The sequence below is a fragment of the Anomaloglossus baeobatrachus genome, chromosome 2, assembly GCF_048569485.1.
Source record: "Anomaloglossus baeobatrachus isolate aAnoBae1 chromosome 2, aAnoBae1.hap1, whole genome shotgun sequence".
NCBI lineage: Eukaryota > Metazoa > Chordata > Amphibia > Anura > Aromobatidae > Anomaloglossus > Anomaloglossus baeobatrachus.
In genome coordinates this window covers 701,899,398-701,921,478 of record NC_134354.1, presented here as the reverse complement: position 1 = coordinate 701,921,478, position 22,081 = coordinate 701,899,398, and the positions used below count along the sequence as shown (strand labels likewise).

Sequence of the window (22,081 nt, the reverse complement as noted above, 5' to 3'; positions counted from 1 at the left end):
AATATTCTGGAGATAAGGGCAGTGTATCTAGCCCTATTGGCTTTTCATCGGTGGCTGGAGGGCAGGCAGATCCGTATCCAGTCGGACAACGCCACTGCCGTCGCATACATCAACCACCAAGGCGGCACTCGCAGTCGTCAAGCCTTCCAGGAGGTCCGACGGATTCTGCAGTGGGTGGAAGCCACAGCTTCCACCATCTCCGCAGTTCACATCCCGGGCGTAGAAAACTGGGAAGCAGATTTTCTCAGGGCATGGACGCGGGGGAATGGTCTCTTCACCCAGACGTGTTTCGAGAGATCTGTCGCCGCTGGGGAACGCCGGACGTCGATCTCATGGCGTCACGGCACAACAACAAAGTCCCGGCATTCATGGCCCGGTCTCAAGATCACAGAGCTCTGGCGGCGGACGCATTAGTTCAGGATTGGTCGCAGTTTCGACTTCCTTATGTATTTCCTCCTCTGGCGATGCTGCCCAGAGTGCTGCGCAAAATCAGGTCCGACTGTCGTCGCGCCATTCTCGTCGCCCCAGATTGGCCGAGGCGGTCGTGGTACCCGGATCTGTGGCATCTCACGGTGGGTCAACCGTGGGCGCTCCCAGACCGCCCAGACTTGCTGTCACAAGGGCCGTTTTTCCATCTGAATTCTGTGGCCCTCAACCTGACTGTGTGGCCATTGAGTCCTGGCTCCTAGCGTCCTCAGGGTTATCTCAAGATGTCATTGCCACCATGAGACAGGCCAGGAAACCAACGTCCCCAAGATCTATCACAGGTCTTGGAGGATCTTCTTATCCTGGTGCTCTGATAATGGTTTTACTCCCTGGCCCTTCGCCTTACCCACTTTTCTTTCATTCCTTCAATCCGGAATGGACAAGGGTTTGTCTCTCGGCTCTCTCAAGGGACAAGTATCGGCGCTATCCGTATTTTTTCATAGGCGTCTAGCCAGGCTTCCGCAGGTCCGCACGTTCCTGCAGGGAGTTTGCCACATAGTCCCACCTTATAAGCGTCCGCTGGAACCATGGGACCTTAACAGGGTGCTAACGGCTCTTCAGAAACCACCTTTCGAGCCGCTGCGGGATGTCTCTTTATCACGTCTTTCGCAGAAGGTGGTATTTCTAGTAGCAGTTACATCGCTCCGTAGAGTGTCGGAGCTGGCAGCGCTGTCATGCAAAGCCCCCTTCCTGGTTTTTCACCAGGATAAGGTGGTTCTGCGTCCTGTTTCGGAATTTCTCCCTAAGGTGGTATCTCCTTTTCATCTCAATCAGGATATCTCCTTACCTTCATTTTGCCCTAATCCAATTCACCAATGTGAAAAGGATTTGCACTCATTAGATCTGGTGAGGGCACTCCGGCTCTACGTGTCTCGCACGGCGCCCCTGCGCCGTTCAGATGCGCTCTTTGTCCTTGTCGCTGGCCAGCGTAAGGGTTCGCAGGCTTCCAAGTCAACCTTGGCTCGGTGGATCAAGGAACCGATTCTTGAAGCCTACCGTTCTTCTGGGGTTCCGCTTCCTTCAAGGCTGAAAGCCCATTCTACCAGAGCCGTGGGTGCGTCCTGGGCATTGCGGCACCGGGCTACGGCTCAGCAGGTGTGTCAGGCAGCTACCTGGTCTAGTCTGCACACTTTCACGAAACACTATCAGGTGCATACCTATGCTTCGGCAGACGCCAGTCTAGGTAGGCGAGTCCTTCAGGCGGCGGTTGCCCACCTGTAAGAGGGGGTCGTTTTCGGCTCTATTTATCGAGGTATTCTTTTACCCACCCAGGGACTGCTTTTGGACGTCCCAATTGTCTGGGTCTCCCAATGGAGCGACAAAGAAGAAGGGAATTTTGTTTACTTACCGTAAATTCCTTTTCTTCTAGCTCCTATTGGGAGACCCAGCACCCGCCCCTGTTCCCTTCGGGCTGTTTGTTCTTTTGTGTACACATGTTGTTCATGTTGAATGGTTCTTTTGGTTTTCAGTTCTCCGAACATCCTTCGGATTGAATTTACCTTAGACCAATTTATAAGTTTCCTCCTTCCTGCTTTTGCACCAAAACTGAGGAGCCCGTGATGCACGGGAGGGTGTATAGGCAGAGGGGAGGGTTTACACTTTTTAAAGTGTAATACTTTGTGTGGCCTCCGGAGGCAGAAGCTATACACCCAATTGTCTGGGTCTCCCAATAGGAGCTAGAAGAAAAGGAATTTACGGTAAGTAAACAAAATTCCCTTCTTTTTCTCTCTTTCTGTTTTCAAGATAAAAATGCTAACTCCGTTGTTTTCCACCAGGTGGCGCTATAGGTGGTTTCATTGCGTAGCGCATGGCTACTCTACTATACCTAGACACCACTTCTATACCTGCCGCTGTTCTCAAGTTAATGGCGGTGGACACACTGTATACTGGGAAGGTTCCTGGTGGGAGCCACAGACTCACTTTGCCCTTATTCTGTCCAGTGTGGTATATAACAATCTTTTGGCTTTCAGGCTCCATATCTCACCATCCACTACAGCTTTGAGCATGAAACGACCTTCATTTTTTAGACAATCATCTACTATCTCATATATAAATTTGTCTTGCAACTATTTAGCATATGATTAGTTATGCAGATTTGTGTCCTGTCACTTCATTGTTACTGTTTTGCTCCTAGTGGTGGCAAAATCTTTTTCTGTATACTACAAGTTACAACCCGTTCTCACATTCCCTAATAGCTCAGTGTGTTATTAGGTTGATTCCCAAGCGAAAGGTCACTGGTTCAAATCAAGGAGCAACCATGAAGATTTCCCAAGAAAAGAGAAACTGCCTCATCCAGCTCATAGATGGCGGTCTGTCAGCCAAATAAATTGCCAAATTGCATCATGTGAGTTCCCTGACAGATGGAAGAATAAGAAATTGAATCCGTCCATACATTCAAAAGCCAAGAGGTGGACGTCCAGGCAAAAAATTAGTCAACAAGTCGGCTCATCAAAAGGTCTATCAGTTCTGGTGCTACATATCTGCACTGGAGGCGGCTCGTATGCTTCATAATGGGAAGATCAAAGACGTCCAAACAAGCACCGTGCAACGCACGTTACACAAGTCTGGAATAGCGACCCTAAAAAAGGTGAAAAAGCCTCAACTTCAATATTGTCATAAGAAACATGGGTGCAAATATACAAAAAGTGGACAGTAGAAGATGGGGTGATTTTGAGTGATGAGACAAAAGTCAATAGACTAGGCTCTGATGGGTGCAAATGGGTCTGGAAGAAACAAGGAAAAAAAGGCCAACTGATCGCGATATTGAAGGAACTGTCAAGTTCAGTGGAGGAAGCCTGATGATGAGGTTGCTTCGCAGCTAAAGGCATCGGATACTTGACCAGGATTGATGGCGTCTCACTACTGAGCTGTATACTTCACACATTCAAGTACTATGGGTATGGAAAGGACAACATAGTGTTCCAACAGAACAACGACCAGATGCATACGTCGAGATTGGTGAATAAATGCTTCATTGACAATGAAGGAGAGGTGCTGGATTGGCCCCCACAGTCACCAGACCTCAACCCAATTGAACACTTGTGGGGAGAGTTGAAGAAAGCTATATACATTTTCCAATGAGTCAACCAGTATTCACCAACATTGAAACCATGTAGAAGAGACCTGGAATAATTTTTTGGTCGAGACATGCTTGAATCTGATCAACGGCCCAGAAGGATTCAGGCAGTGTTGAAAACCAAAGGTGGACTAACAAAATACAAATTTTAAAATTTTGATTTTTAGCAGCGAAACAGTAACAATGCAGTGACTTCATATGAATCTGCATAACTAATGATATGCTAAATAGATGCAAGTCACATTTATGTATGAGCTACTCAAGATGATTGTCTATAAAATGAGGGTAATCTCACACTCAAAGCTGTAGTGGATGGTGAGATATGAGGCCTGAAAGTCAAAAGGTCAAAATATAGTTACCCTTTTGCTCGGCACTGTATACTGGGAAGGTTCCTGGTTGGATCCTCGGGCTCGTGTCACATTGCTCTTACACTATACATGGGAGGTATATCGAGAAGGTTCCTGAAGGGACCCTAAAGCTCTTGTCACATTGCTCTGGTGATATATACTTGGCAGGTTCCTGGTGGAGCCTTGGGCTCTTGTCACATTGCTCTTATACTGTACATTGGAGGTAAATACTGTGAAGGTTCCTGGTGGATTCTGGTGGAGCCTCGGGTTCTCGGGTCACATTGCTCTTATACTATATATTGTATATACAGGGAAGGTTCCTGGTGGAACCTCGGGTTCTCGGGTCACATTGCTCTTGTACATTAGATATATATATATTTGATGCCCTTTGGCTTTAGCGTTGCATTTTGGGTGACCACATATTTGCCATTGAAGTGCTTCCGGTTTCTCTGAAGCTGTAGATTCAAGCTGTGTGCCATAGAGGAAATTATTATTTAGCCCTGATCTCACCGCACCCACTTGGCCAATGTCTGTGGAAGTCATTAGTAACATCTCACATTTATGATGTTAGTTCATAGGGGAAACTGATATGGATGTCTATTTCAAGACTAGACGCCGTTCTGTGCCACGCTAATTTTGGAATGCATACTATTATTGCTAGGTGTGAACATGACCAAATGCTTCCTCTCTTCAGCTCTGCTTGTTCTCCATATGTGCTAGCGAGATCCTTTGGGAAGAAGCTTCTACTGCATTTATCACCACAATGTACTATTTAAGAAGTATTTTGGCTGCAATCAGGAGATAACTGGGGACATATAGATGACAGATCACCTGCTTTTGGCCAATAACTTTCCTCATTTCCCCATACAAATTAAGGTTGTCCAACCGTTTGTTGGGATAGGGGAGTATCTGCTTATTTTCTCGTGATAACGGAAGGGTACTTCATACTGCACTATCCTTCTCTCCCCGACATCATTAACAGAGGGAGATGAGGAGGTCCGTAAACCTTGGATGGGTGTTGGACTTCCGTTGACTGTTGCACTGCAGAGAAAAACTGTCAAAGTGATGGGATGTGCTTAAAGGGAACCTGTCAGGTCTGGCTGCATATTGCTAATCCCTGCCTAACCGTCCCTGTATACACTAGCATAGATAGAGATCTTATGAAAAAGTATTTCTAACAATCATTTATTGTATGCTAATGAGTGCGGGGACTAGTCCCAAAGGCATTGCTTCCCTGGCTAGTCGGCCCCATTAGTATGTTAGTACGCCCCTGTGAGTGTGCTAACATGCTAATGAATGCGCAGCGTCAGAGGATGATCTCACTCACCTCTCCGCTGCCTTCGCCACCCGACGCTGGATTTCGGCTCAGTGCGCATGATCCTGGACTTTCGGTCATGGTGGTTCTGGGTGCATATTGGACCTGGCAAAGCCCCACCCCTTCTGGTCACATGGGTATGACATCAGTACAGGTCCTGCTTGTCAAAAAGTAAATCAATTCTATAATAGAATTAGCATAAATAACAGAGGAAGGGGATACCTATGAATAATGATTGTTGTACGTATACCCTTTCACTTGTAAAGCGCCATGGAATAAATGGCGCTATAATAATAAATAATAACCCCCCAGATATTATCTGATCCTCAGCTGCTGTCACTCAACAAGCTGCTGGTTTACTTGCTTGGATTTTAAAACCTATACAGCCTAGCTGACACCTAAAGGTATGTATAGAATCAGCCTGATAGTGCCAGTATAGCACTGGCTTTTGGTTATATAGGAAAATCCAGGTGGTTGGTCCTATTTAAGAACTACACTCATTATGTACCATATACGTCTGACTGAAAGCCAGCGTCTTTTTCTCCTAGAAGTAAGATGGACGGACAACTTTGTACATGATTTACCTACTGAGAAATCGGTGTTAGAATTGATATGTAAATTAGGCTGAAGGGCTATGGTAGATCTGCAGCCTCTGTCACTCCAGCTCTATACCCCTCCTAGCTGCGCCTCCTCATGCTGTGTGATTTCAAGCAATGGAGCCTTCATTTACATATCAATTCAAACGCTGATTTCTCAGCAATGGAGGAACATGGTCATGTCAAGCTGTTGCAGGCTTTGTCTTTGGAAGAGCTATATATGCATACAAATAATTTGGGGGTAAAATCTTGCGGACAGATTTCCTGTCCCTGATTCTAGGAATGATCCACAATAATCGCCTATCCAGTGGATCAGTAGTCATTTCTAGAGGCTGGAGTAGCCCTTTGACTGGTTTCTCTTATTCTACATCTTATAGTTGGTGATGTCAGAATCACTGAGATGTCACATTCAGTCTGTGGGCCTTTAGTATCGGGAAAGGAGCTCCCCACACGCCCGTTCTTGCTTCCTATGTTGGGATGAATCCAGACTGGAATGTTCTTGCGTCTCTGTGTTGGATTATTCGGTGACGGCGCAGGAGCCGAATGTCAGACTCTCAGCCTCCAAAAGGAGCACATGCTGCATACATTCCTGGCATAGCTCTGCGCTCACACAGGGACCTGAGCGCTCCTCTAGTGTGCAGAGGGATGGATGTTACTTAGAGCTGTGACATAAATCAGGAACTTTTTAGGTGATTTTTATGGTCTTGAGTGAGAAGATTGATCATTGCATTTCCCAAAACTATGAAGGACTGAGCCCAGCACTATGTATATAGACTTAATGGAGCTGTTGGCTTCTGGAGTCCATCCTATTTTCAGGGTTTTTATAGAGATGATTGGTGCATGGCAGCTATTGAGAACTAAGCTATTTGTGACTTTGCCCTTATAGCTGAAACTTGGCAAGAAATCTTTACTGGGTTGTCCACAAAATTATGCTGCGATCCTGGTATAATTATAAATTGCCTACTAATGCATTTGTAGAAGCAAAGCTCCACTAATGTCCTTGTTACGCGGGAGTGCACGGTTCTTGGCAAATCTAGCGCCAGCCCTGTGCCCAACATAGTGTCGCACATCATCAGAGCAGTGTGTGAAGAGGTGTGGATGACCACACATTGCAATAGCTAAGCCAGCCCCCTTCTCATGGAAGAGGATGTAGAGACTGAGGTCTAGCATAGCTATTGAAATAGGCAGCCAGTCCCCTTCTCATGGAGGAGAGGATGTGTAGACTGGGGTCTGGCTTAGCTATTGAAATAGGCAGCCAGCCCCCTTCTCATGGAGGAGGATCTGTAGACTGGGGTCTGGCATAGCTATTGAAATAAGCAACCAGCCCCCTTCTCATGGAGGAGGATGTGTAGACTGGGGTCTGGCTTAGCTATTGAAATAAGTAGCCAGCCCCTTTCTCATAGAGGAGGATATGTAGACTGGGGTCTGGCATAACTATTGAAATAAGCAGCCAGCCCCCTTCTCATGGAGGAGGATATGTAGACTGGGGTCTAGCATAGCTATTGAAATAAGCAGCCAGCCCCCTTCTCATGGAGGAGGATGTGTAGACTGGGGTCTGGCTTAGCTATTGAAATAAGCAGCCAGCCCCCTTCTCATGGAGGAGGATATGTAGACTGGGGTCTGGCATAGCTATTGAAATAAGCAACCAGCCCCCTTCTCATGGGTGGGATGTGTAGACTGGGGTCTGGCATAGCTATTGAAATAAGCAGCCAGCCCCCTTCTCATGGAGGGGGGCAGGGGATGTGTAGACTGGGGTCTGGCTTACCTTTTTAACTAAACAGCCAGCCCTATTTTTGGGTGGGGGGTGAATTTGAAGACTAATAAGAGCTTCGGTTTAGGTATTGAATAGTGCGTAGTCAGCCAGCCCCCTTTTGTACAAAGCTCTGATGATTTTCAACATTGGAAACCTTTTCTGCTAAGTGGATAAACACTTTAATACCTGTTCTAACCCCACTATAAGAAAGGACACAGTCAAGCATGGAGTTTATTCCAACAAGACTGTCATGGAAGGATGGGACATGGAAAATTCCCAAAACAGAAATGTTTTTTTTCTTCTTTGCATCGGACTCCCGTACATGTAAGATTATCTGACCCTGCTGAATCTACAGCAGGGGTCTCAAACTCGGCTGGGTGTATGGGCCGCACAGAGGAAAAAAATAATTTGGGGGGCCGCATTCTTTGCAGGACAAAGTGACATTTTTATTGGTACCATATATATATTTTTACGCACCTTTTGGATCACTGATTTTCAACATTTTTCACTTGTTTATTATAACAAATGTGCACATTCTTTGGTTAAATCTAAAAAAAAAAAATAAATTTGATGTTAAAAAAAGTGAAGACTGATTGTTTTGGTTTTTTTTTACATTTTATCCCTTTCGAAGTGTTACAATTATCACTATATAGAAATTTTGGCCAACATCTTTTAGTAATGTTCCCTATCCTATAGTAATGTGCCCACCTTGTCCCCATCCTATAGTAATGACCCCAGCCTTGTCCCTATTCTATAGTAATGTGCCCATCCAATAGTATTATGCCCATCCTTGTAATGTCCCCATCTTTTAGTAATGTCCCCATCCTATAGACTTGTCCCCATCCTATAGTCATGTGCCCACCTTGTCCCCATCCTATAGACATGTGCCCACCTTGTCCCCATCCTATAGACATGTGCCCACCTTGTCCCCATCCTATAGACATGTGCCCACCTTGTCCCCATCCTATAGTCATGTGCCCACCTTGTCCCCATCCTATAGTCATGTGCCCACCTTGTCCCCATCCTATAGTCATGTGCCCACCTTGTCCCCATCCTATAGTCATGTGCCCACCTTGTCCCCATCCTATAGACATGTGCCCACCTTGTCCCCATCCTATAGACATGTGCCCACCTTGTCCCCATCCTATAGACATGTGCCCACCTTGTCCCCATCCTATACATGTGCCCACCTTGTCCCCATCCTATAGACATGTGCCCACCTTGTCCCCATCCTATAGACATGTGCCCACCTTGTCCCCATCCTATAGACATGTGCCCACCTTGTCCCCATCCTATAGTCATGTGCCCACCTTGTCCCCATCCTATAGTCATGTGCCCACCTTGTCCCCATCCTATAGTCATGTGCCCACCTTGTCCCCATCCTATAGTCATGTGCCCACCTTGTCCCCATCCTATAGTCATGTGCCCACCTTGTCCCCATCCTATAGTCATGTGCCCACCTTGTCCCCATCCTATAGTCATGTGCCCATCCTGTAGTAATGGGTGGTGGGGGCAGTGGCGGCGGGTGAAAGGTGATAATTTACCGATCCTTCTCGGCTTCCACCCACAGATTCCTGAGTGAAGCTGAGGGGGCGGTCTCTGGCCCCAGATCCACAGTGATTGGACAGATCGGTCACAAGGCTGGTCTCTCCAATCAGAGCTGGGGGCGGGTGAAACAGAGGTCACCCAGCTCCAGCCAATGATCGGTGCTACAGCTGCACTGATCAGGGCTGGATTTCAATGTTACAGCCATTTTCAATGGCTAAAACATTACAGTGGCTGTGATTGGCTGTGCGGCGTTCGTCAGCCAATCACAGCCTCCGTAGGTCCGGGGAGGAGACACCACCCCTCCTGAGATCCCCTCCTCCCTGAATCTAAGGTATTTGCTATTTGCAATGCAAACAGCGATCGCAGCCACCGGGGCCACGATCTCGCCATGACGTACTGGGTATGTCATGGATCCTTAAGTACCAGGGAGCCATAACGTACCCAGTACGTCAGGTCGCTAAGGGTTTAATGTGCCGTCCTTCACATACACAAAAAATAAAAAAACACCATTCTTCTCACCTGTCCCACGTTCCCTCGGCTCCTCTCTGCTTCTCGCTGTCTGCAGGCCGTGCCCCGGTGACTATTGCGGCCGGTGCAGGGGCCACAGCCCCTGGCAGCGATTTATGTCAGATCAGGTGGTTGTTTTGCCGGAGCTGCGCGCGCACAGTCCTTGCCTCTGAGAACGCAGCGCCGGCAAAACACTCCTCTAACAAAGTGCAGGCAGTGGCTGCCCCTGCACCGGCTGCGATAGTGAACAGGGGCACGGGCCTGGGGGCCGCACGAAGCAGCCTGACGGGCCGCGTATTTGAGACCCCTGATCTACAGTGTCCGGGTGACATTAGTAGACACCTGCTATGTGTATGGCCAGTGTTTTCATTCCATCATGTCCAGAAGTATAATTTCCACTGATCACCTTTGGGGTATTGACGCACTGCGACTTCCGAGGCTCCTCGGGCTGCCAAGCAGTATCTGTAGTGCAACAGAGGTTAATAAGGTGTTAAACCCGTCCGTCATGTGGCCATGTAATCTTATGTATATGATCATTCTGGGAACCTCTGCTATTCTTGTTCCTTCAAATGTCAGGCATATCTCAGAGGAAATGTATGGGACGCAGCGTCACCTTAGAGGAGCTCCGCTGCCAAGAGTGACGCCTCCTGCTGAATTATGGAAGATTGCGCTTTTCTTAAATGAGAGCTGCTTTCTGACTCGGTGACTGATACATGAGTCACCTTGGTTAGATGATGAGTCAAAATCCAGAGCTGAATGCTTCCAGGGCTTGTCTCTGGCACCTCCCGTGCGTACGACTAGTGGCATTGCCCCAACTTCAGCTTTTCCTTTGGTGATTTCATATTTACCATGGGAAGGTTGCATTTAGGAATATGGGAAAGTATTCTGTCCTGAATATTTGTGACTTCGCATCCTACATGTACAGAACTGCTTTATAATTCTTTTATGCACCGCCGGTTTTATTGTGGCGTCCTGGACACATGTGGGATTCATTGCCTGGGCCACTTGTAACGTGTACTGGCTTCCAGGAGGTCCGTGGCCCTGGCTAGAGGAATATTAGACGGTATAACAATAATCTAGGAGGGCGTTCTTGCTCCTCAGGAGTGATCAATGTGTAACGTACTTACTCTTTTTGTATTTTTAGACTATGAGAAGACACCGAAATGAAGTGACCATAGAGCTGCGAAAGGTAATAGACGCTTGATTCCCTTTTAGGTTAATTTCATGCTAATTTTGCAGCGTATGTTGGTCATATGCACAAGGAAAGCTGATGGCCCATTTAAATGTGCCAATAATCAGAATGAGCATTTGCGGGCCTGAAAGGGGCCATCTAGACAGACCTAGTAATGAATTGGCATAAATATCTCCTTTTATAGGCACCACATTGCCTGGTATAAACACAATACTGTATGTGGACAGAACGATCGAATTAGTGATCACTGTCCCATCACTTGTCGGCCTCAGTGAGCGAACACCGATCAGCTTAGGCTACTTTCACACTTGGTTGTGCGGCATCTGTTGCATCGCATTGTGTGATGGATATAACGGATGTGTTGCATATTGTGGCACAACTGATGCGACAGATCCTGCAAAACAATGTAATCCGTTGTAGCTTTTTTTTTCAGCAATTTACTCAACTGAGCATGCGCAATTGTGTAAAGACGGATCCGTCACAGGAATCCGTCAAATGACTGATTCCGCCACCATGTGCTTGCATTATAAAAACGACGGACGCCGACGGAATCCTGCACATTGCTTTTTTTTTACGCTCTGGGAAGCGCAGAAAAACACCACATGCTGCGTTCTTTCCGCCCGGCGGATGCAACGCAGCGTCGGCCGGCAGATACAACGCAAGGCCATCCGCCGCAATGCGTCATCAATACAAGTCAATGGGAAACAGCGCACATCCGTTAACGAATTGCGCTGTTTCCCAAAGCGGCGGATTGCGACGGCTGCCAAACAACACAAGTGTGAAAGTAGCCTTATGCATAGCCAACTGATAGCCGTTTAGTGGCCTTGGTCAGCCAGTCTAAATGGGCCATTGGAATATATATTTGTAACCCGTTTCTAACCATTACGCCCTGTGCGCACTAGAAAAAGGATTTTTCTCAAGAAATTGAAAGATTAGCCCATCTGCGTTAAAAAAACGCACCAATAACCCATGCGTTTTTTACGCGTTTTTGATGCATTTTTCTTTGTCGCTCCATTGGGAGACCCAGACAATTGGGTGTATAGCTTCTGCCTCCGGAGGCCACACAAAGTATTACACTTAAAAGTGTAAAGCCCCTCCCCTTCTGCCTATACACCCCCCCGTGCATCACGGGCTCCTCAGTTTTTATGCTTTGTGCGAAGGAGGCTGACATCCACGCATAGCTCCCCCATCTTAATCAGCAGCAGCTGCTGACTATGTCGGATGGAAGAAAAGAGGGCCCATATAGGGCCCCCAGCATGCTCCCTTCTCACCCCACTCTGGTCGGCGGTGCTGTTAAGGTTGAGGTACATAGGCAGGAGCCACATGCTGTTTTCCTTCCCCATCCCTTAATGGGCTCTGGGTGAAGTGGGATCCTAATCGGTCTCCAGGCACTGAGGCCGTGCTCCCTCCGCAGCCCCTGGGGAATCTGCTGGACAGGAGCCGAGTATCGTCAGGGACAAGGCCCTGCTACTGTGAGGTACTCTGTGTCCCCGTGGGGACCGCGCATGGAGCGCTGGTGCCATATACACTGCAGCACTGCTGGGTGTGTTAGTGCGCCGGGGACTACAGCGCAGCCGCGCTGTGATGTACTCTGTGTCCCCGTGGGGACCGCACATGGAGCGCTGGTACCATATACACTGCAGCACTGCTGGGTGTGTTAGTGCGCCGGGGACTACCGCGCCGGCCGCGCTTATATGCCGGCCGCGCTTATAACTTTAGTCCCCGGCTTTTGCGGCCTAGTAGCGCATATTCCCGCCCCCAGGCCTGTCAGTCAGGGGAAGGGCGGGACACTGCACAGAACGTCAGCGCTGAGGGCTGGAGCATACTCTGTATCCTCCTCCCCCCTCATTCAGCTCAGTGGGGCTCCAGATTCCCGCACTTTCTAGGGCACGCCCACGGCCCCCTCCTCCCCACAGAACGCTGGCAGCCATTCCTGTCAGCTCTTCTAGACGCTGGAGAGGAGAGAAAGCTCTGGGAGGCCCAGGCAGGGAAGCTGGTGATCACACAACCGCTTTGAGCGGTCGGTAAGCAGCACCTGAGGTGCTGGCCCCACTGAGTGCCGGAGTGTACATATATATATATATGCTTATATGCTATACATCTACACTGTACGGTCGCACTGTTGATTTTTGGCTATATACCCTCCTGGATTGTACTCACAGGAGACAACAGCATGTCGTCCGCAAAAAGCAAGGGTGCCAAAGCACAGGCTTACTTTGCAACCTGTACCTCATGTGCGGCTATACTACCGGCAGGTTCCACCGATCCTCATTGTGTGCAATGCTCGGCCCCTGTGGCACTTACTCAGCCGGAGCCTCTGCTACTGGTGGCCCAGGTGGAACCACCTGCTACCACTGTCCAGGTGACAGGGACGGAGTTTGCAGTATTTGCTGACAAACTGTCTGAGAGTATGGATAAATGGTCTGCTAGGATACTAGAAGCCTTACAGTCCAGACCGGTAACTCAGGCCCCGGGCACTGTTCAATCATTGACCCCAGGCCCCCCTCATTTGGAGCTGCAGAGTGCTCCTGGGGTGAACCATGGGTCCCAGGGTGAGGTCTCTGACATGGACCGCAGTCCCAGGCCGCCTAAGCGGGCTCGCTGGGAAATTCCCTCGACTTCATCACATTGTTCAGGGTCTCAGCAAGAGGACTCTCTGGATGATGATGCGGAGGTAGCAGATCAGGATTCTGACCCTGAGACCGCGCTCAACCTGGATACACCTGATGGTGACGCCATAGTGAATGACCTTATAGCAACCATCAATCAGGTGTTGGATATTTCTCCACCAGCTCCTACAATTGAGGAGTCAGCTTCTCAGCAGGAGAAATTCCGTTTCAGGTCTCCCAAGCGTCCATTGAGTATGTTTCTGGATCACTCTGACTTCAGAGAGGCAGTTCAGAAACACCGAGCTTGTCCAGATAAGCGTTTTTCCAAGCGCCTTAAGGATACACGTTATCCCTTCCCCCCTGACGTTGTCAAGGGCTGGGCTCAGTGTCCTAAGGTGGATCCTCCTGTCTCCAGACTGGCGGCTAGATCCATAGTTGCAGTGGAAGATGGGGCTTCACTCAAAGATGCCACTGACAGACAGATGGAACTTTGGTTGAAATCCATCTATGAAGCTATCGGCGCGTCTTTTGCTCCAGCATTCGCAGCCGTATGGGCACTCCAAGCTATCTCAGCTTGTCATGCGCAGATTAATGCAGTCACACGTACATCTGCTCCGCAAGTGCTGTCCTTAACCTCTCAGGCGTCGGCGTTTGCGTCCTACGCCATTAATGCTGTCCTGGACTCTACGAGCCGTACGGCGGTAGCATCCGCCAATTCGGTGGCAGTCCGCAGGGCCATGTGGTTACGTGAATGGAAGGCAGACTCCGCTTCCAAAAAGTTCTTAACCGGTTTGCCATTTTCTGGCGACCGCCTGTTTGGTGAACGATTGGACGAAATCATTAAACAATCCAAGGGAAAGGACTCATCCTTACCCCAGTCCAAACCAAACAGACCTCAACCACGGAAGGTACAATCGAGGTTTCAGTCCTTTCGGCCCGCGGGAAGGTCTCAGTTCTCCTCGTCCAAAAGGCCTCAAAAGGATCAGAGGAACTCCGATTCATGGCGGTCTAAGTCACGTCCTAAAAAGACCGCCGGAGGAACCGCTCCCAAGGCGGCCTCCTCATGACTTTCGGCCTCCTCACACCGCATCCTCGGTCGGTGGCAGGCTTTCCCGCTTTTGCGACACCTGGCTGCCACAGGTAAAAGACCGATGGGTGAGAGACATTCTATCCCACGGTTACAGGATAGAGTTCAGCACTCGTCCTCCGACTCGATTTTTCAGGACATCTCCGCCCCCCAAGAGAGCCGATGCTCTTCTTCAGGCGGTGTGCACTCTGAAGGCGAAGGAGTGGTGATCCCTGTTCCTCTTCAGCAACAGGGTCACGGTTTTTACTCCAACTTGTTTGTGGTACCGAAAAAGGACGGATCCTTCCGTCCTGTTCTGGACCTAAAACTGCTCAACAAACACGTAAAAACCAGGCGGTTCCGGATGGAATCGCTCCGCTCCGTCATCGCCTCAATGTCCCAAGGAGACTTCCTGGCATCAATCGACATCAAAGATGCTTATCTCCACGTACCGATTGCACCAGAGCATCAGCGCTTCCTGCGTTTCGCCATAGGGGACGAACACCTTCAGTTCGTGGCACTGCTTTTCGGCCTGGCGACAGCACCACGGGTCTTCACCAAGGTCATGGCAGCAGTGGTAGCAGTCCTACACTCTCAGGGACACTCGGTGATCCCTTACTTAGACGATCTGCTGGTCAAGGCACCCTCTCAAGTGGCATGCCAACGCAGCCTGGACGTTGCTCTGGAGACTCTCCAGAGTTTCGGGTGGATCATCAATTTTCCAAAGTCAAATCTGACACCGGCCCAATCACTGACATATCTTGGTATGGAGTTTCATACTCTCTCAGAGATAGTGAAGCTTCCGCTGGACAAACAGCGTTCACTACAGACAGGGGTGCAATCTCTCCTTCAAGGCCAGTCACACCCCCTGAGGCGCCTCATGCACTTCCTAGGGAAGATGGTAGCAGCAATGGAGGCAGTTCCTTTTGCGCAGTTTCATCTGCGTCCACTTCAATGGGACATTCTCCGCAAATGGGACAGGAAGTCGACGTCCCTCGACAGGAACGTCTCCCTTTCACGGGCAGCCAAGGCTTCCCTTCAGTGGTGGCTTCTCCCCACTTCTCTGTCGAAGGGGAAATCCTTCCTTCCCCCATCATGGGCTGTGGTCACGACGGACGCGAGCCTGTCAGGGTGGGGAGCGGTCTTTCTCCACCACAGGGCTCAGGGAACCTGGACTCCGACAGAGTCCTCCCTTCAGATCAATGTTCTGGAGATAAGGGCAGTGTATCTTGCCCTAAAGGCGTTCCAGCCGTGGCTGGAAGGCAAGCATATCCGAATTCAGTCGGACAACTCCACAGCGGTGGCATACATCAACCACCAAGGGGGAACACGCAGTCGGCAAGCCTTCCAGGAAGTCAGGCGGATTCTGCAGTGGGTGGAAGCCACGGTCTCCACCATATCCGCAGTTCACATCCCGGGCGTAGAAAACTGGGAAGCAGACTTTCTCAGTCGCCAGGGCATGGACGCAGGGAAATGGTCCCTTCACCCGGACGTGTTTCAGGAGATCTGTTGCCGCTGGGGGATGCCGGACGTCGACCTAATGGCGTCCCGGCACAACAACAAGGTCCCAACATTCATGGCACGGTCTCAAGATCACAGAGCTCTGGCGGCAGACGCCTTAGTTCAGGATTGGTCGCAGTTTCAACTCCCTTATGTGTTTCCCCCTCTGGCACTGTTGCCCAGAGTGTTACGCAAGATCAGGTCCGACTGCCGCCGCGCCATCCTCGTCGCGCCAGACTGGCCGAGGAGGTCGTGGTACCCGGATCTGTGGCATCTCACGGTGGGTCAACCGTGGGCACTACCAGACCGACCAGACTTGCTGTCTCAAGGGCCGTTTTTCCATCTGAATTCTGCGGCCCTCAACCTGACTGTGTGGCCATTGAGTCCTGGATCCTAGCGTCTTCAGGGTTATCTCAAGAGGTCATTGCCACTATGAGACAGGCTAGGAAACCAACGTCCCCCAAGATCTACCACAGGACGTGGAGGATATTCCTATCTTGGTGCTCTGATCAGGGTGTTTCTCCCTGGCCATTTGCCTTGCCCACTTTTCTTTCCTTCCTTCAATCCGGATTGGAAAAAGGGTTGTCGCTCGGCTCTCTTAAGGGACAAGTCTCAGCGCTCTCTGTGTTTTTTCAGAAGCGCCTAGCCAGACTTCCACAGGTACGCACGTTCCTGCAGGGGGTTTGTCACATAGTCCCTCCTTACAAGCGGCCGTTAGAACCCTTGGATCTGAACAGGGTGCTGATGGCTCTTCAGAAGCCACCTTTCGAGCCAATGAGGGTGTGAGGAAAATCCTGGGATATGAATGAAGAGGAATTATGATGTCCAGTCATAATCGCTCTCATCACTCCATGGCAGTGCCCCTCCCTTCTTGTTCTCAATGTCCAGCATCTGGGAAGGTGTCACCTCCTAGCAACACATCCCATGGCCATCTCCTGTGATATGGAGATTAGATGACCTGGGAACAATGGACACAGGATGACCCCCTGCCGTCACCCTGTAACAAGAGTTGTATCTCATTATAAGGCTATGGAACTATCCAGACAGAATGACTCCAGTAAAAAATGGTTCATATCTCGCAAGCTATATTTCAGATAAATGTGGCAACCATAAAAATGGTGTTTTTGCATGCGGACGATGCTGGCACACCTTTTTTATGGGAGTGGGAGCTTGGGAAGTACCCCAGGCGTGATACCAGCCAATGGGGAACTAGTAGACAAGTCATGAGTCCTCTCGTTCTGTAGCTAAATTCATAACTGTCACAATGAGAGCGTTGGCGTCCGCCTACGACGCTCCCAGGCAAAGTTATGGCCCATATTCCATGTTGTGGATATTGTCCATAACTCCAGCCAGGGGTGGAGCAGTGCTCCCTCTGAGGTCACTAAGGTAGGAGGGGACCTGGATTTGCCCAGGTTGATAACCCTACTTCGGCCATTTTCCAGCGTTCTTTTGCTCGGGGGCCTGGTTGGGAAAGACCTGTGAGGGAGATCCTGGAAACCTGGTCCACGGCGCCCCCCTGTGGCCAGACGCACAAGGTAACTGCTGGAACTGTGTATGCCTGTTTGTAAACCATGCTTTATCTGTAACTGTACTCTGACCTATGTATATTCTGTAGATCCCCTATTGTATATATTGTAGTTTCTAGTGTGCTTTAGGCTGATTAAATTATATAATTAATCTTGGGCTGTTCTGTTATCTCGATCTTGAATCCCACGTCTGTGTGTTCGGTTAATAGTTACCGTGAAGCGGTTGGTGGCAGCGAGTTTGTGCCAAGGATTATTGTGGGGAGGCCAGTGAGATTCGGGGAGATTTTATATATTCCGCCCGCGGAGGTCGGGGGAATATATACCCTACTCTCACCGGGGACCCTTTAATAATCGGCATAAGTAGTATAGCGGCCTCCTTGCTTATTGTCGGGCAATTCCATAATTGGCCTGACTATAAGAGGGGCGCTAGAGAGCGCATCACGTGCTCTGTCTGTCGGTCGGGAGGTATAAAGGAGGGGTGACCCCCACTTGTTACCCCCCGATTGTGACGTACTGGTAGCCAGCGCGGGGGATTTCTGAGTGACCCCCCCCCCCGGTGGTTCGTGACATATTGGTGGCAAGCGGTGGGATCCAGGGCTGTGGAGTCGGTAAGCCAAACCTTCGACTCCGACTCCTCAAATTCTCTTGCACCGACTCCGACTCCGACTCCGACTCCGGCTCCGACTCCGGCTCCGACTCCGGCTCCGACTCCGACTCCGGCTCCTACATATATTGCTTATAGTTAGGTGAAAAATTTATTGTAGTACATGAATATGTGTATGTGAACATCAGACATTTAATAATTTTTATGATACAATAATCAAGATATTTGGATAGAACATAAAATATATTTATTGGAATACAACTTTAGAACACAAAAAACTGTAATAAATTGTAAATATGTAATACACTATGTAATATACAGTAGATTACATATATATCTTGTGTGTGTATATACACTGTATATATATATATATTATATATATTACATATTTACAATTTATTAGTTTTTTTGTGTTCTAAAGTTGTATTCCAATAAATATTTTATGTTCTATCCAAATATCTTGATTATTGTATCATAAAAACAATTAAATGTCTGATGTTCACATTGTACTACAATAAATTTTTCACTTAAATATAAGCATTATACTAAATGTTGTTATTTAGTAAAATATTCAGCACATTCTGCATTGCACTCCTGTCCCCAATTTATTATATATTTTAGGAGTCGGAGTCGGTGCATTTTATACCGACTCCGACTCCGACTCCACCAAAATGAGCTCCGACTCCGACTCCACGACTCCGACTCCGACTCCACAGCCCTGGTGGGATCGAGATAATAGTGTGTGTGAGTGTGAGACCCATACTCCCAGACACTAAAGACTGCCTGCAGCAGCTGTGGCTGCTGGGGTCTTCAGACTAGCTCAACACTAGAGTGTCAGAGTGCAGATACTGTAAGGTGTGTGGAGGCATCAGGTGGCAGTTCTGTGTCAGTGACCAAAGTCTGCAAGAATGGCTGATGGCACCAGGAGCAGAGCTATGCAACTGGCCAATGCTAAGGCAGGAGCCGAAGAGAGGGAGGACGGTGCTGTGGACAGCAATGAGGAGGTTGACCACGAGTCCTCCAGGAGCCCAACGCCAGAGAACCGTTCTGCAGAGGACAGCGCACAACCTGGCAATTATGGACAAGATGAGGAGCAGCTCACCCAAGGGTCCTCAACGAGCCAGATGCCAGTCCTCCGCTCTGAAATGGACAGTGAATCACCAGGCTCCGCAACGGGCCGCAGATCACCACGTGCCATTCCACCGAGCCTGGGAGGCTCGGATAGCCTTCTTCAAATGGCTATGGCCCTACTCCAGGCTGGAGACCGGGAGGGCTACAAGGAACTCCTGGCAGAGCGCAGGGCAGAGCGGCAGGCAGCGCGTGAAGAGCGAGAGCGAGAGCGACAGGCAGACCGTGACCACCAGCTGCATCTAGCCAAGCTCCAGCCCTCATCAGCCACACGTGACCTTCAAGACACCAAACTTCCAAAGGTCCGTGTTGAGGACTTCCCAGTGCTGGAGAAGGATGGAGACTTGGACTCTTTCCTGACTGCTTTTGAACGGACTTGCCTGCAGCACCATCTGGACAAGGACCAGTGGGCCAAATACCTGACCCCCCGTTTAAGGGGTAAGGCCCTGGAAATCCTTGGGGACTTGCCTACTGAGGCAGATCAGGGCTACGACACCATCAAGCGGGCCCTGATCCAACAGTACAACCTCACTCCGGAGTCCTACCGCAAGAAGTTCCGGACCCTGCAGAAGGGACCAAAGGACTCCTGGGCTGACCACCGGCGGGCACTTGCCCGAGCTGCCGACCACTGGACCCAAGGCCTGCAGCTTTCCACCGGACCGGAGATCCTGGACTTGTTCATCACGGAGCAACTCTTGTGGAACTGCCCTGAGGATCTCCGCCAGTTCATCCGAGACCAGAAACCAAAGGGATCCACGGCTACAGCTGCCCTGGCTGATGACTACACCAACAATCGGGCTCCTGAGGCCAGGAGAGCAGCCACCAGCAGCACCTGGAGAGGGGGTAAGATGAACTCTGCGACTGCCCCACCTGCCCCTAGACTGCAGGGGGTGTCCCCCTCAACTCCCCTCTCCAGGCCCGTGGCAGAACCAAGACGGTGCCATCAGTGCAACCTACCTGGACACTTCAAGGCCATGTGCCCTCAGCGTCCCAAGGCCCCGGCTCCGTCCCCGTCCCAAGGGCCGCCCAAGGTGTATTGTGTGGGTGGGGGTGGTGGTAGGTCCCTGGACAGCTTCCAACCTGTCACCGTCGGCCGGTCTGTGACCATAGGACTGCGAGACAGCGCCTCGGAGGTGACTCTGGTGCGGCCTGAGATGGTGTCCCCCCAAGACTTGATACCTGGAAAAACCCTCGCTGTCTCCGGGATTGGAGGCATTGACCCGGCGCTGCCTGTTGCTGGCATTTATGTGGACTGGGGCGCAGGACGAGGGGTGAGAGAGGTGGGGGTAACTGATCGGATCCCCGCAAACGTGCTACTTGGGACAGATTTGGGGCAGATAACCTCCCAGTTTGGGCCCCCCCCAAGGGCTGAACCTTCAGCCAGTACTGACGTGCCTCCGGACAATGTTAATGTGTTATCTATGAATGATGTAAGGGAGGAGGGAGTGAACTCTGATATTTCTGCTTGCACAGACACCATAGACACACACACAGCTGCAGCTGTGACAGGAGGGGAGGGGGTCAGAGAAAGGTGTGACAATGCCTCTACCAGTGATCAGCCAGTGAGCTGGGATCTGTTGCCCTCTGCAGGGATAAGCAGAGAGCAGGGTGCTGCAGGGGGAGGACCAGTGTGTGGGGTGGGGGCTACCACAGCAAATGTGGGGTCCCCAGAGATTTCACAGCGGGGTTCTGTTGCTGCAGGAGGGGAACAGGCAGGTGAGATTGGGGCCGGTCCAGGAGCGGAAGTGCTCCCAGGTAAGATCTCGGTACATGGTTCCCCCACAACCGGGGTGTCAGGAAGCCAGGTAGGTCTGCCTGAACCGGCGACTTGGTCAGGAACGGAGGAGGAGCAGGCACGACCCACGGTCGCAGCGGCTGTGGCCGCTGTCACCCGCAGTGGGAGTGCTGGAAGCCAAGGGGCCTCCCGGAGGTCCGATAGCTCTTCCCCTCCTGACCAAGTGGCAGCCGAGTCAGGTGGAGGCCAGGACACAGGTCCCGGGGTACTGGCCGAAGATGTGACAGTCTCTTCGATTCTGGCCACATCTAGTCAGGGGTTTCAGGCAGCGTTAGAAGCTGACGACAGCCTGAAAGCACTTAAGGAGCAGGCGGCACAGCCTCCCTCGGACTCGGACCCGGAGCGAGTGGTCTGGGACCAAGGACGGCTGTACCGGGTCACGGTCCAGCAGGGTTCACCGGAGGCAAGGCCCAGGGACCGACAGTTGGTGGTACCCTATCCGTTCCGGACGGAGTTGTTGCGGATCGCACATGAGATTCCGATGGCCGGACACCTAGGGATCGCTAAGACCAAGGCCAGGTTAAACCAGCATTTCTACTGGCCAAAAATGGGGGCCGATGTGGCTGCCTACTGCCGTTCGTGTGAAACCTGTCAGAGAGTGGGGAAGGCGGGGCCACTCCCCAAAGCCCCACTGGTATCTCTGCCCATCATCGATGAGCCTTTCAGGAGGGTGGCTGTGGATCTGGTCGGCCCGCTGGCCATCCCCAGTAGCTCCGGGAAACGCTTCATACTGACGGTAGTGGACTATGCCACCCGGTACCCAGAAGCAGTGGCCTTGTCGTCCATTCGGGCTGACAAGGTGGCCACCGCATTGCTGGAGATTTTCTCCCGAGTTGGTTTTCCCCAGGAAATGCTCACTGACCGGGGGACCCAATTCATGTCCCAGCTGATGGAGGCCCTCTGTAAGCAAGTCCAGGTGCGACATCTGGTGGCCAGCCCGTACCATCCACAGACTAATGGCCTGTGCGAGCGGTTCAATGGCACCTTAAAGCAGATGCTTAAGATGTTGGTCGACTCCCACGGGCGTGACTGG

The 22,081-nt window shown here is 50.5% G+C and overlaps 1 protein-coding gene across 1 annotated transcript in view; it reads left to right on the top strand.

Moving 5' to 3' along the window:
• KPNA3 (karyopherin subunit alpha 3) overlaps positions 1 to 22,081 on the top strand; it is a 156,968-nt gene that overhangs the window by 26,073 nt on the left and 108,814 nt on the right. Inside the window, exon 2 of the mRNA XM_075337290.1 lies at positions 10,773 to 10,817. Within this exon, the coding sequence (XP_075193405.1) occupies positions 10,773 to 10,817 (45 nt within the window). The remainder of the gene's footprint in view (positions 1 to 10,772; positions 10,818 to 22,081) is intronic.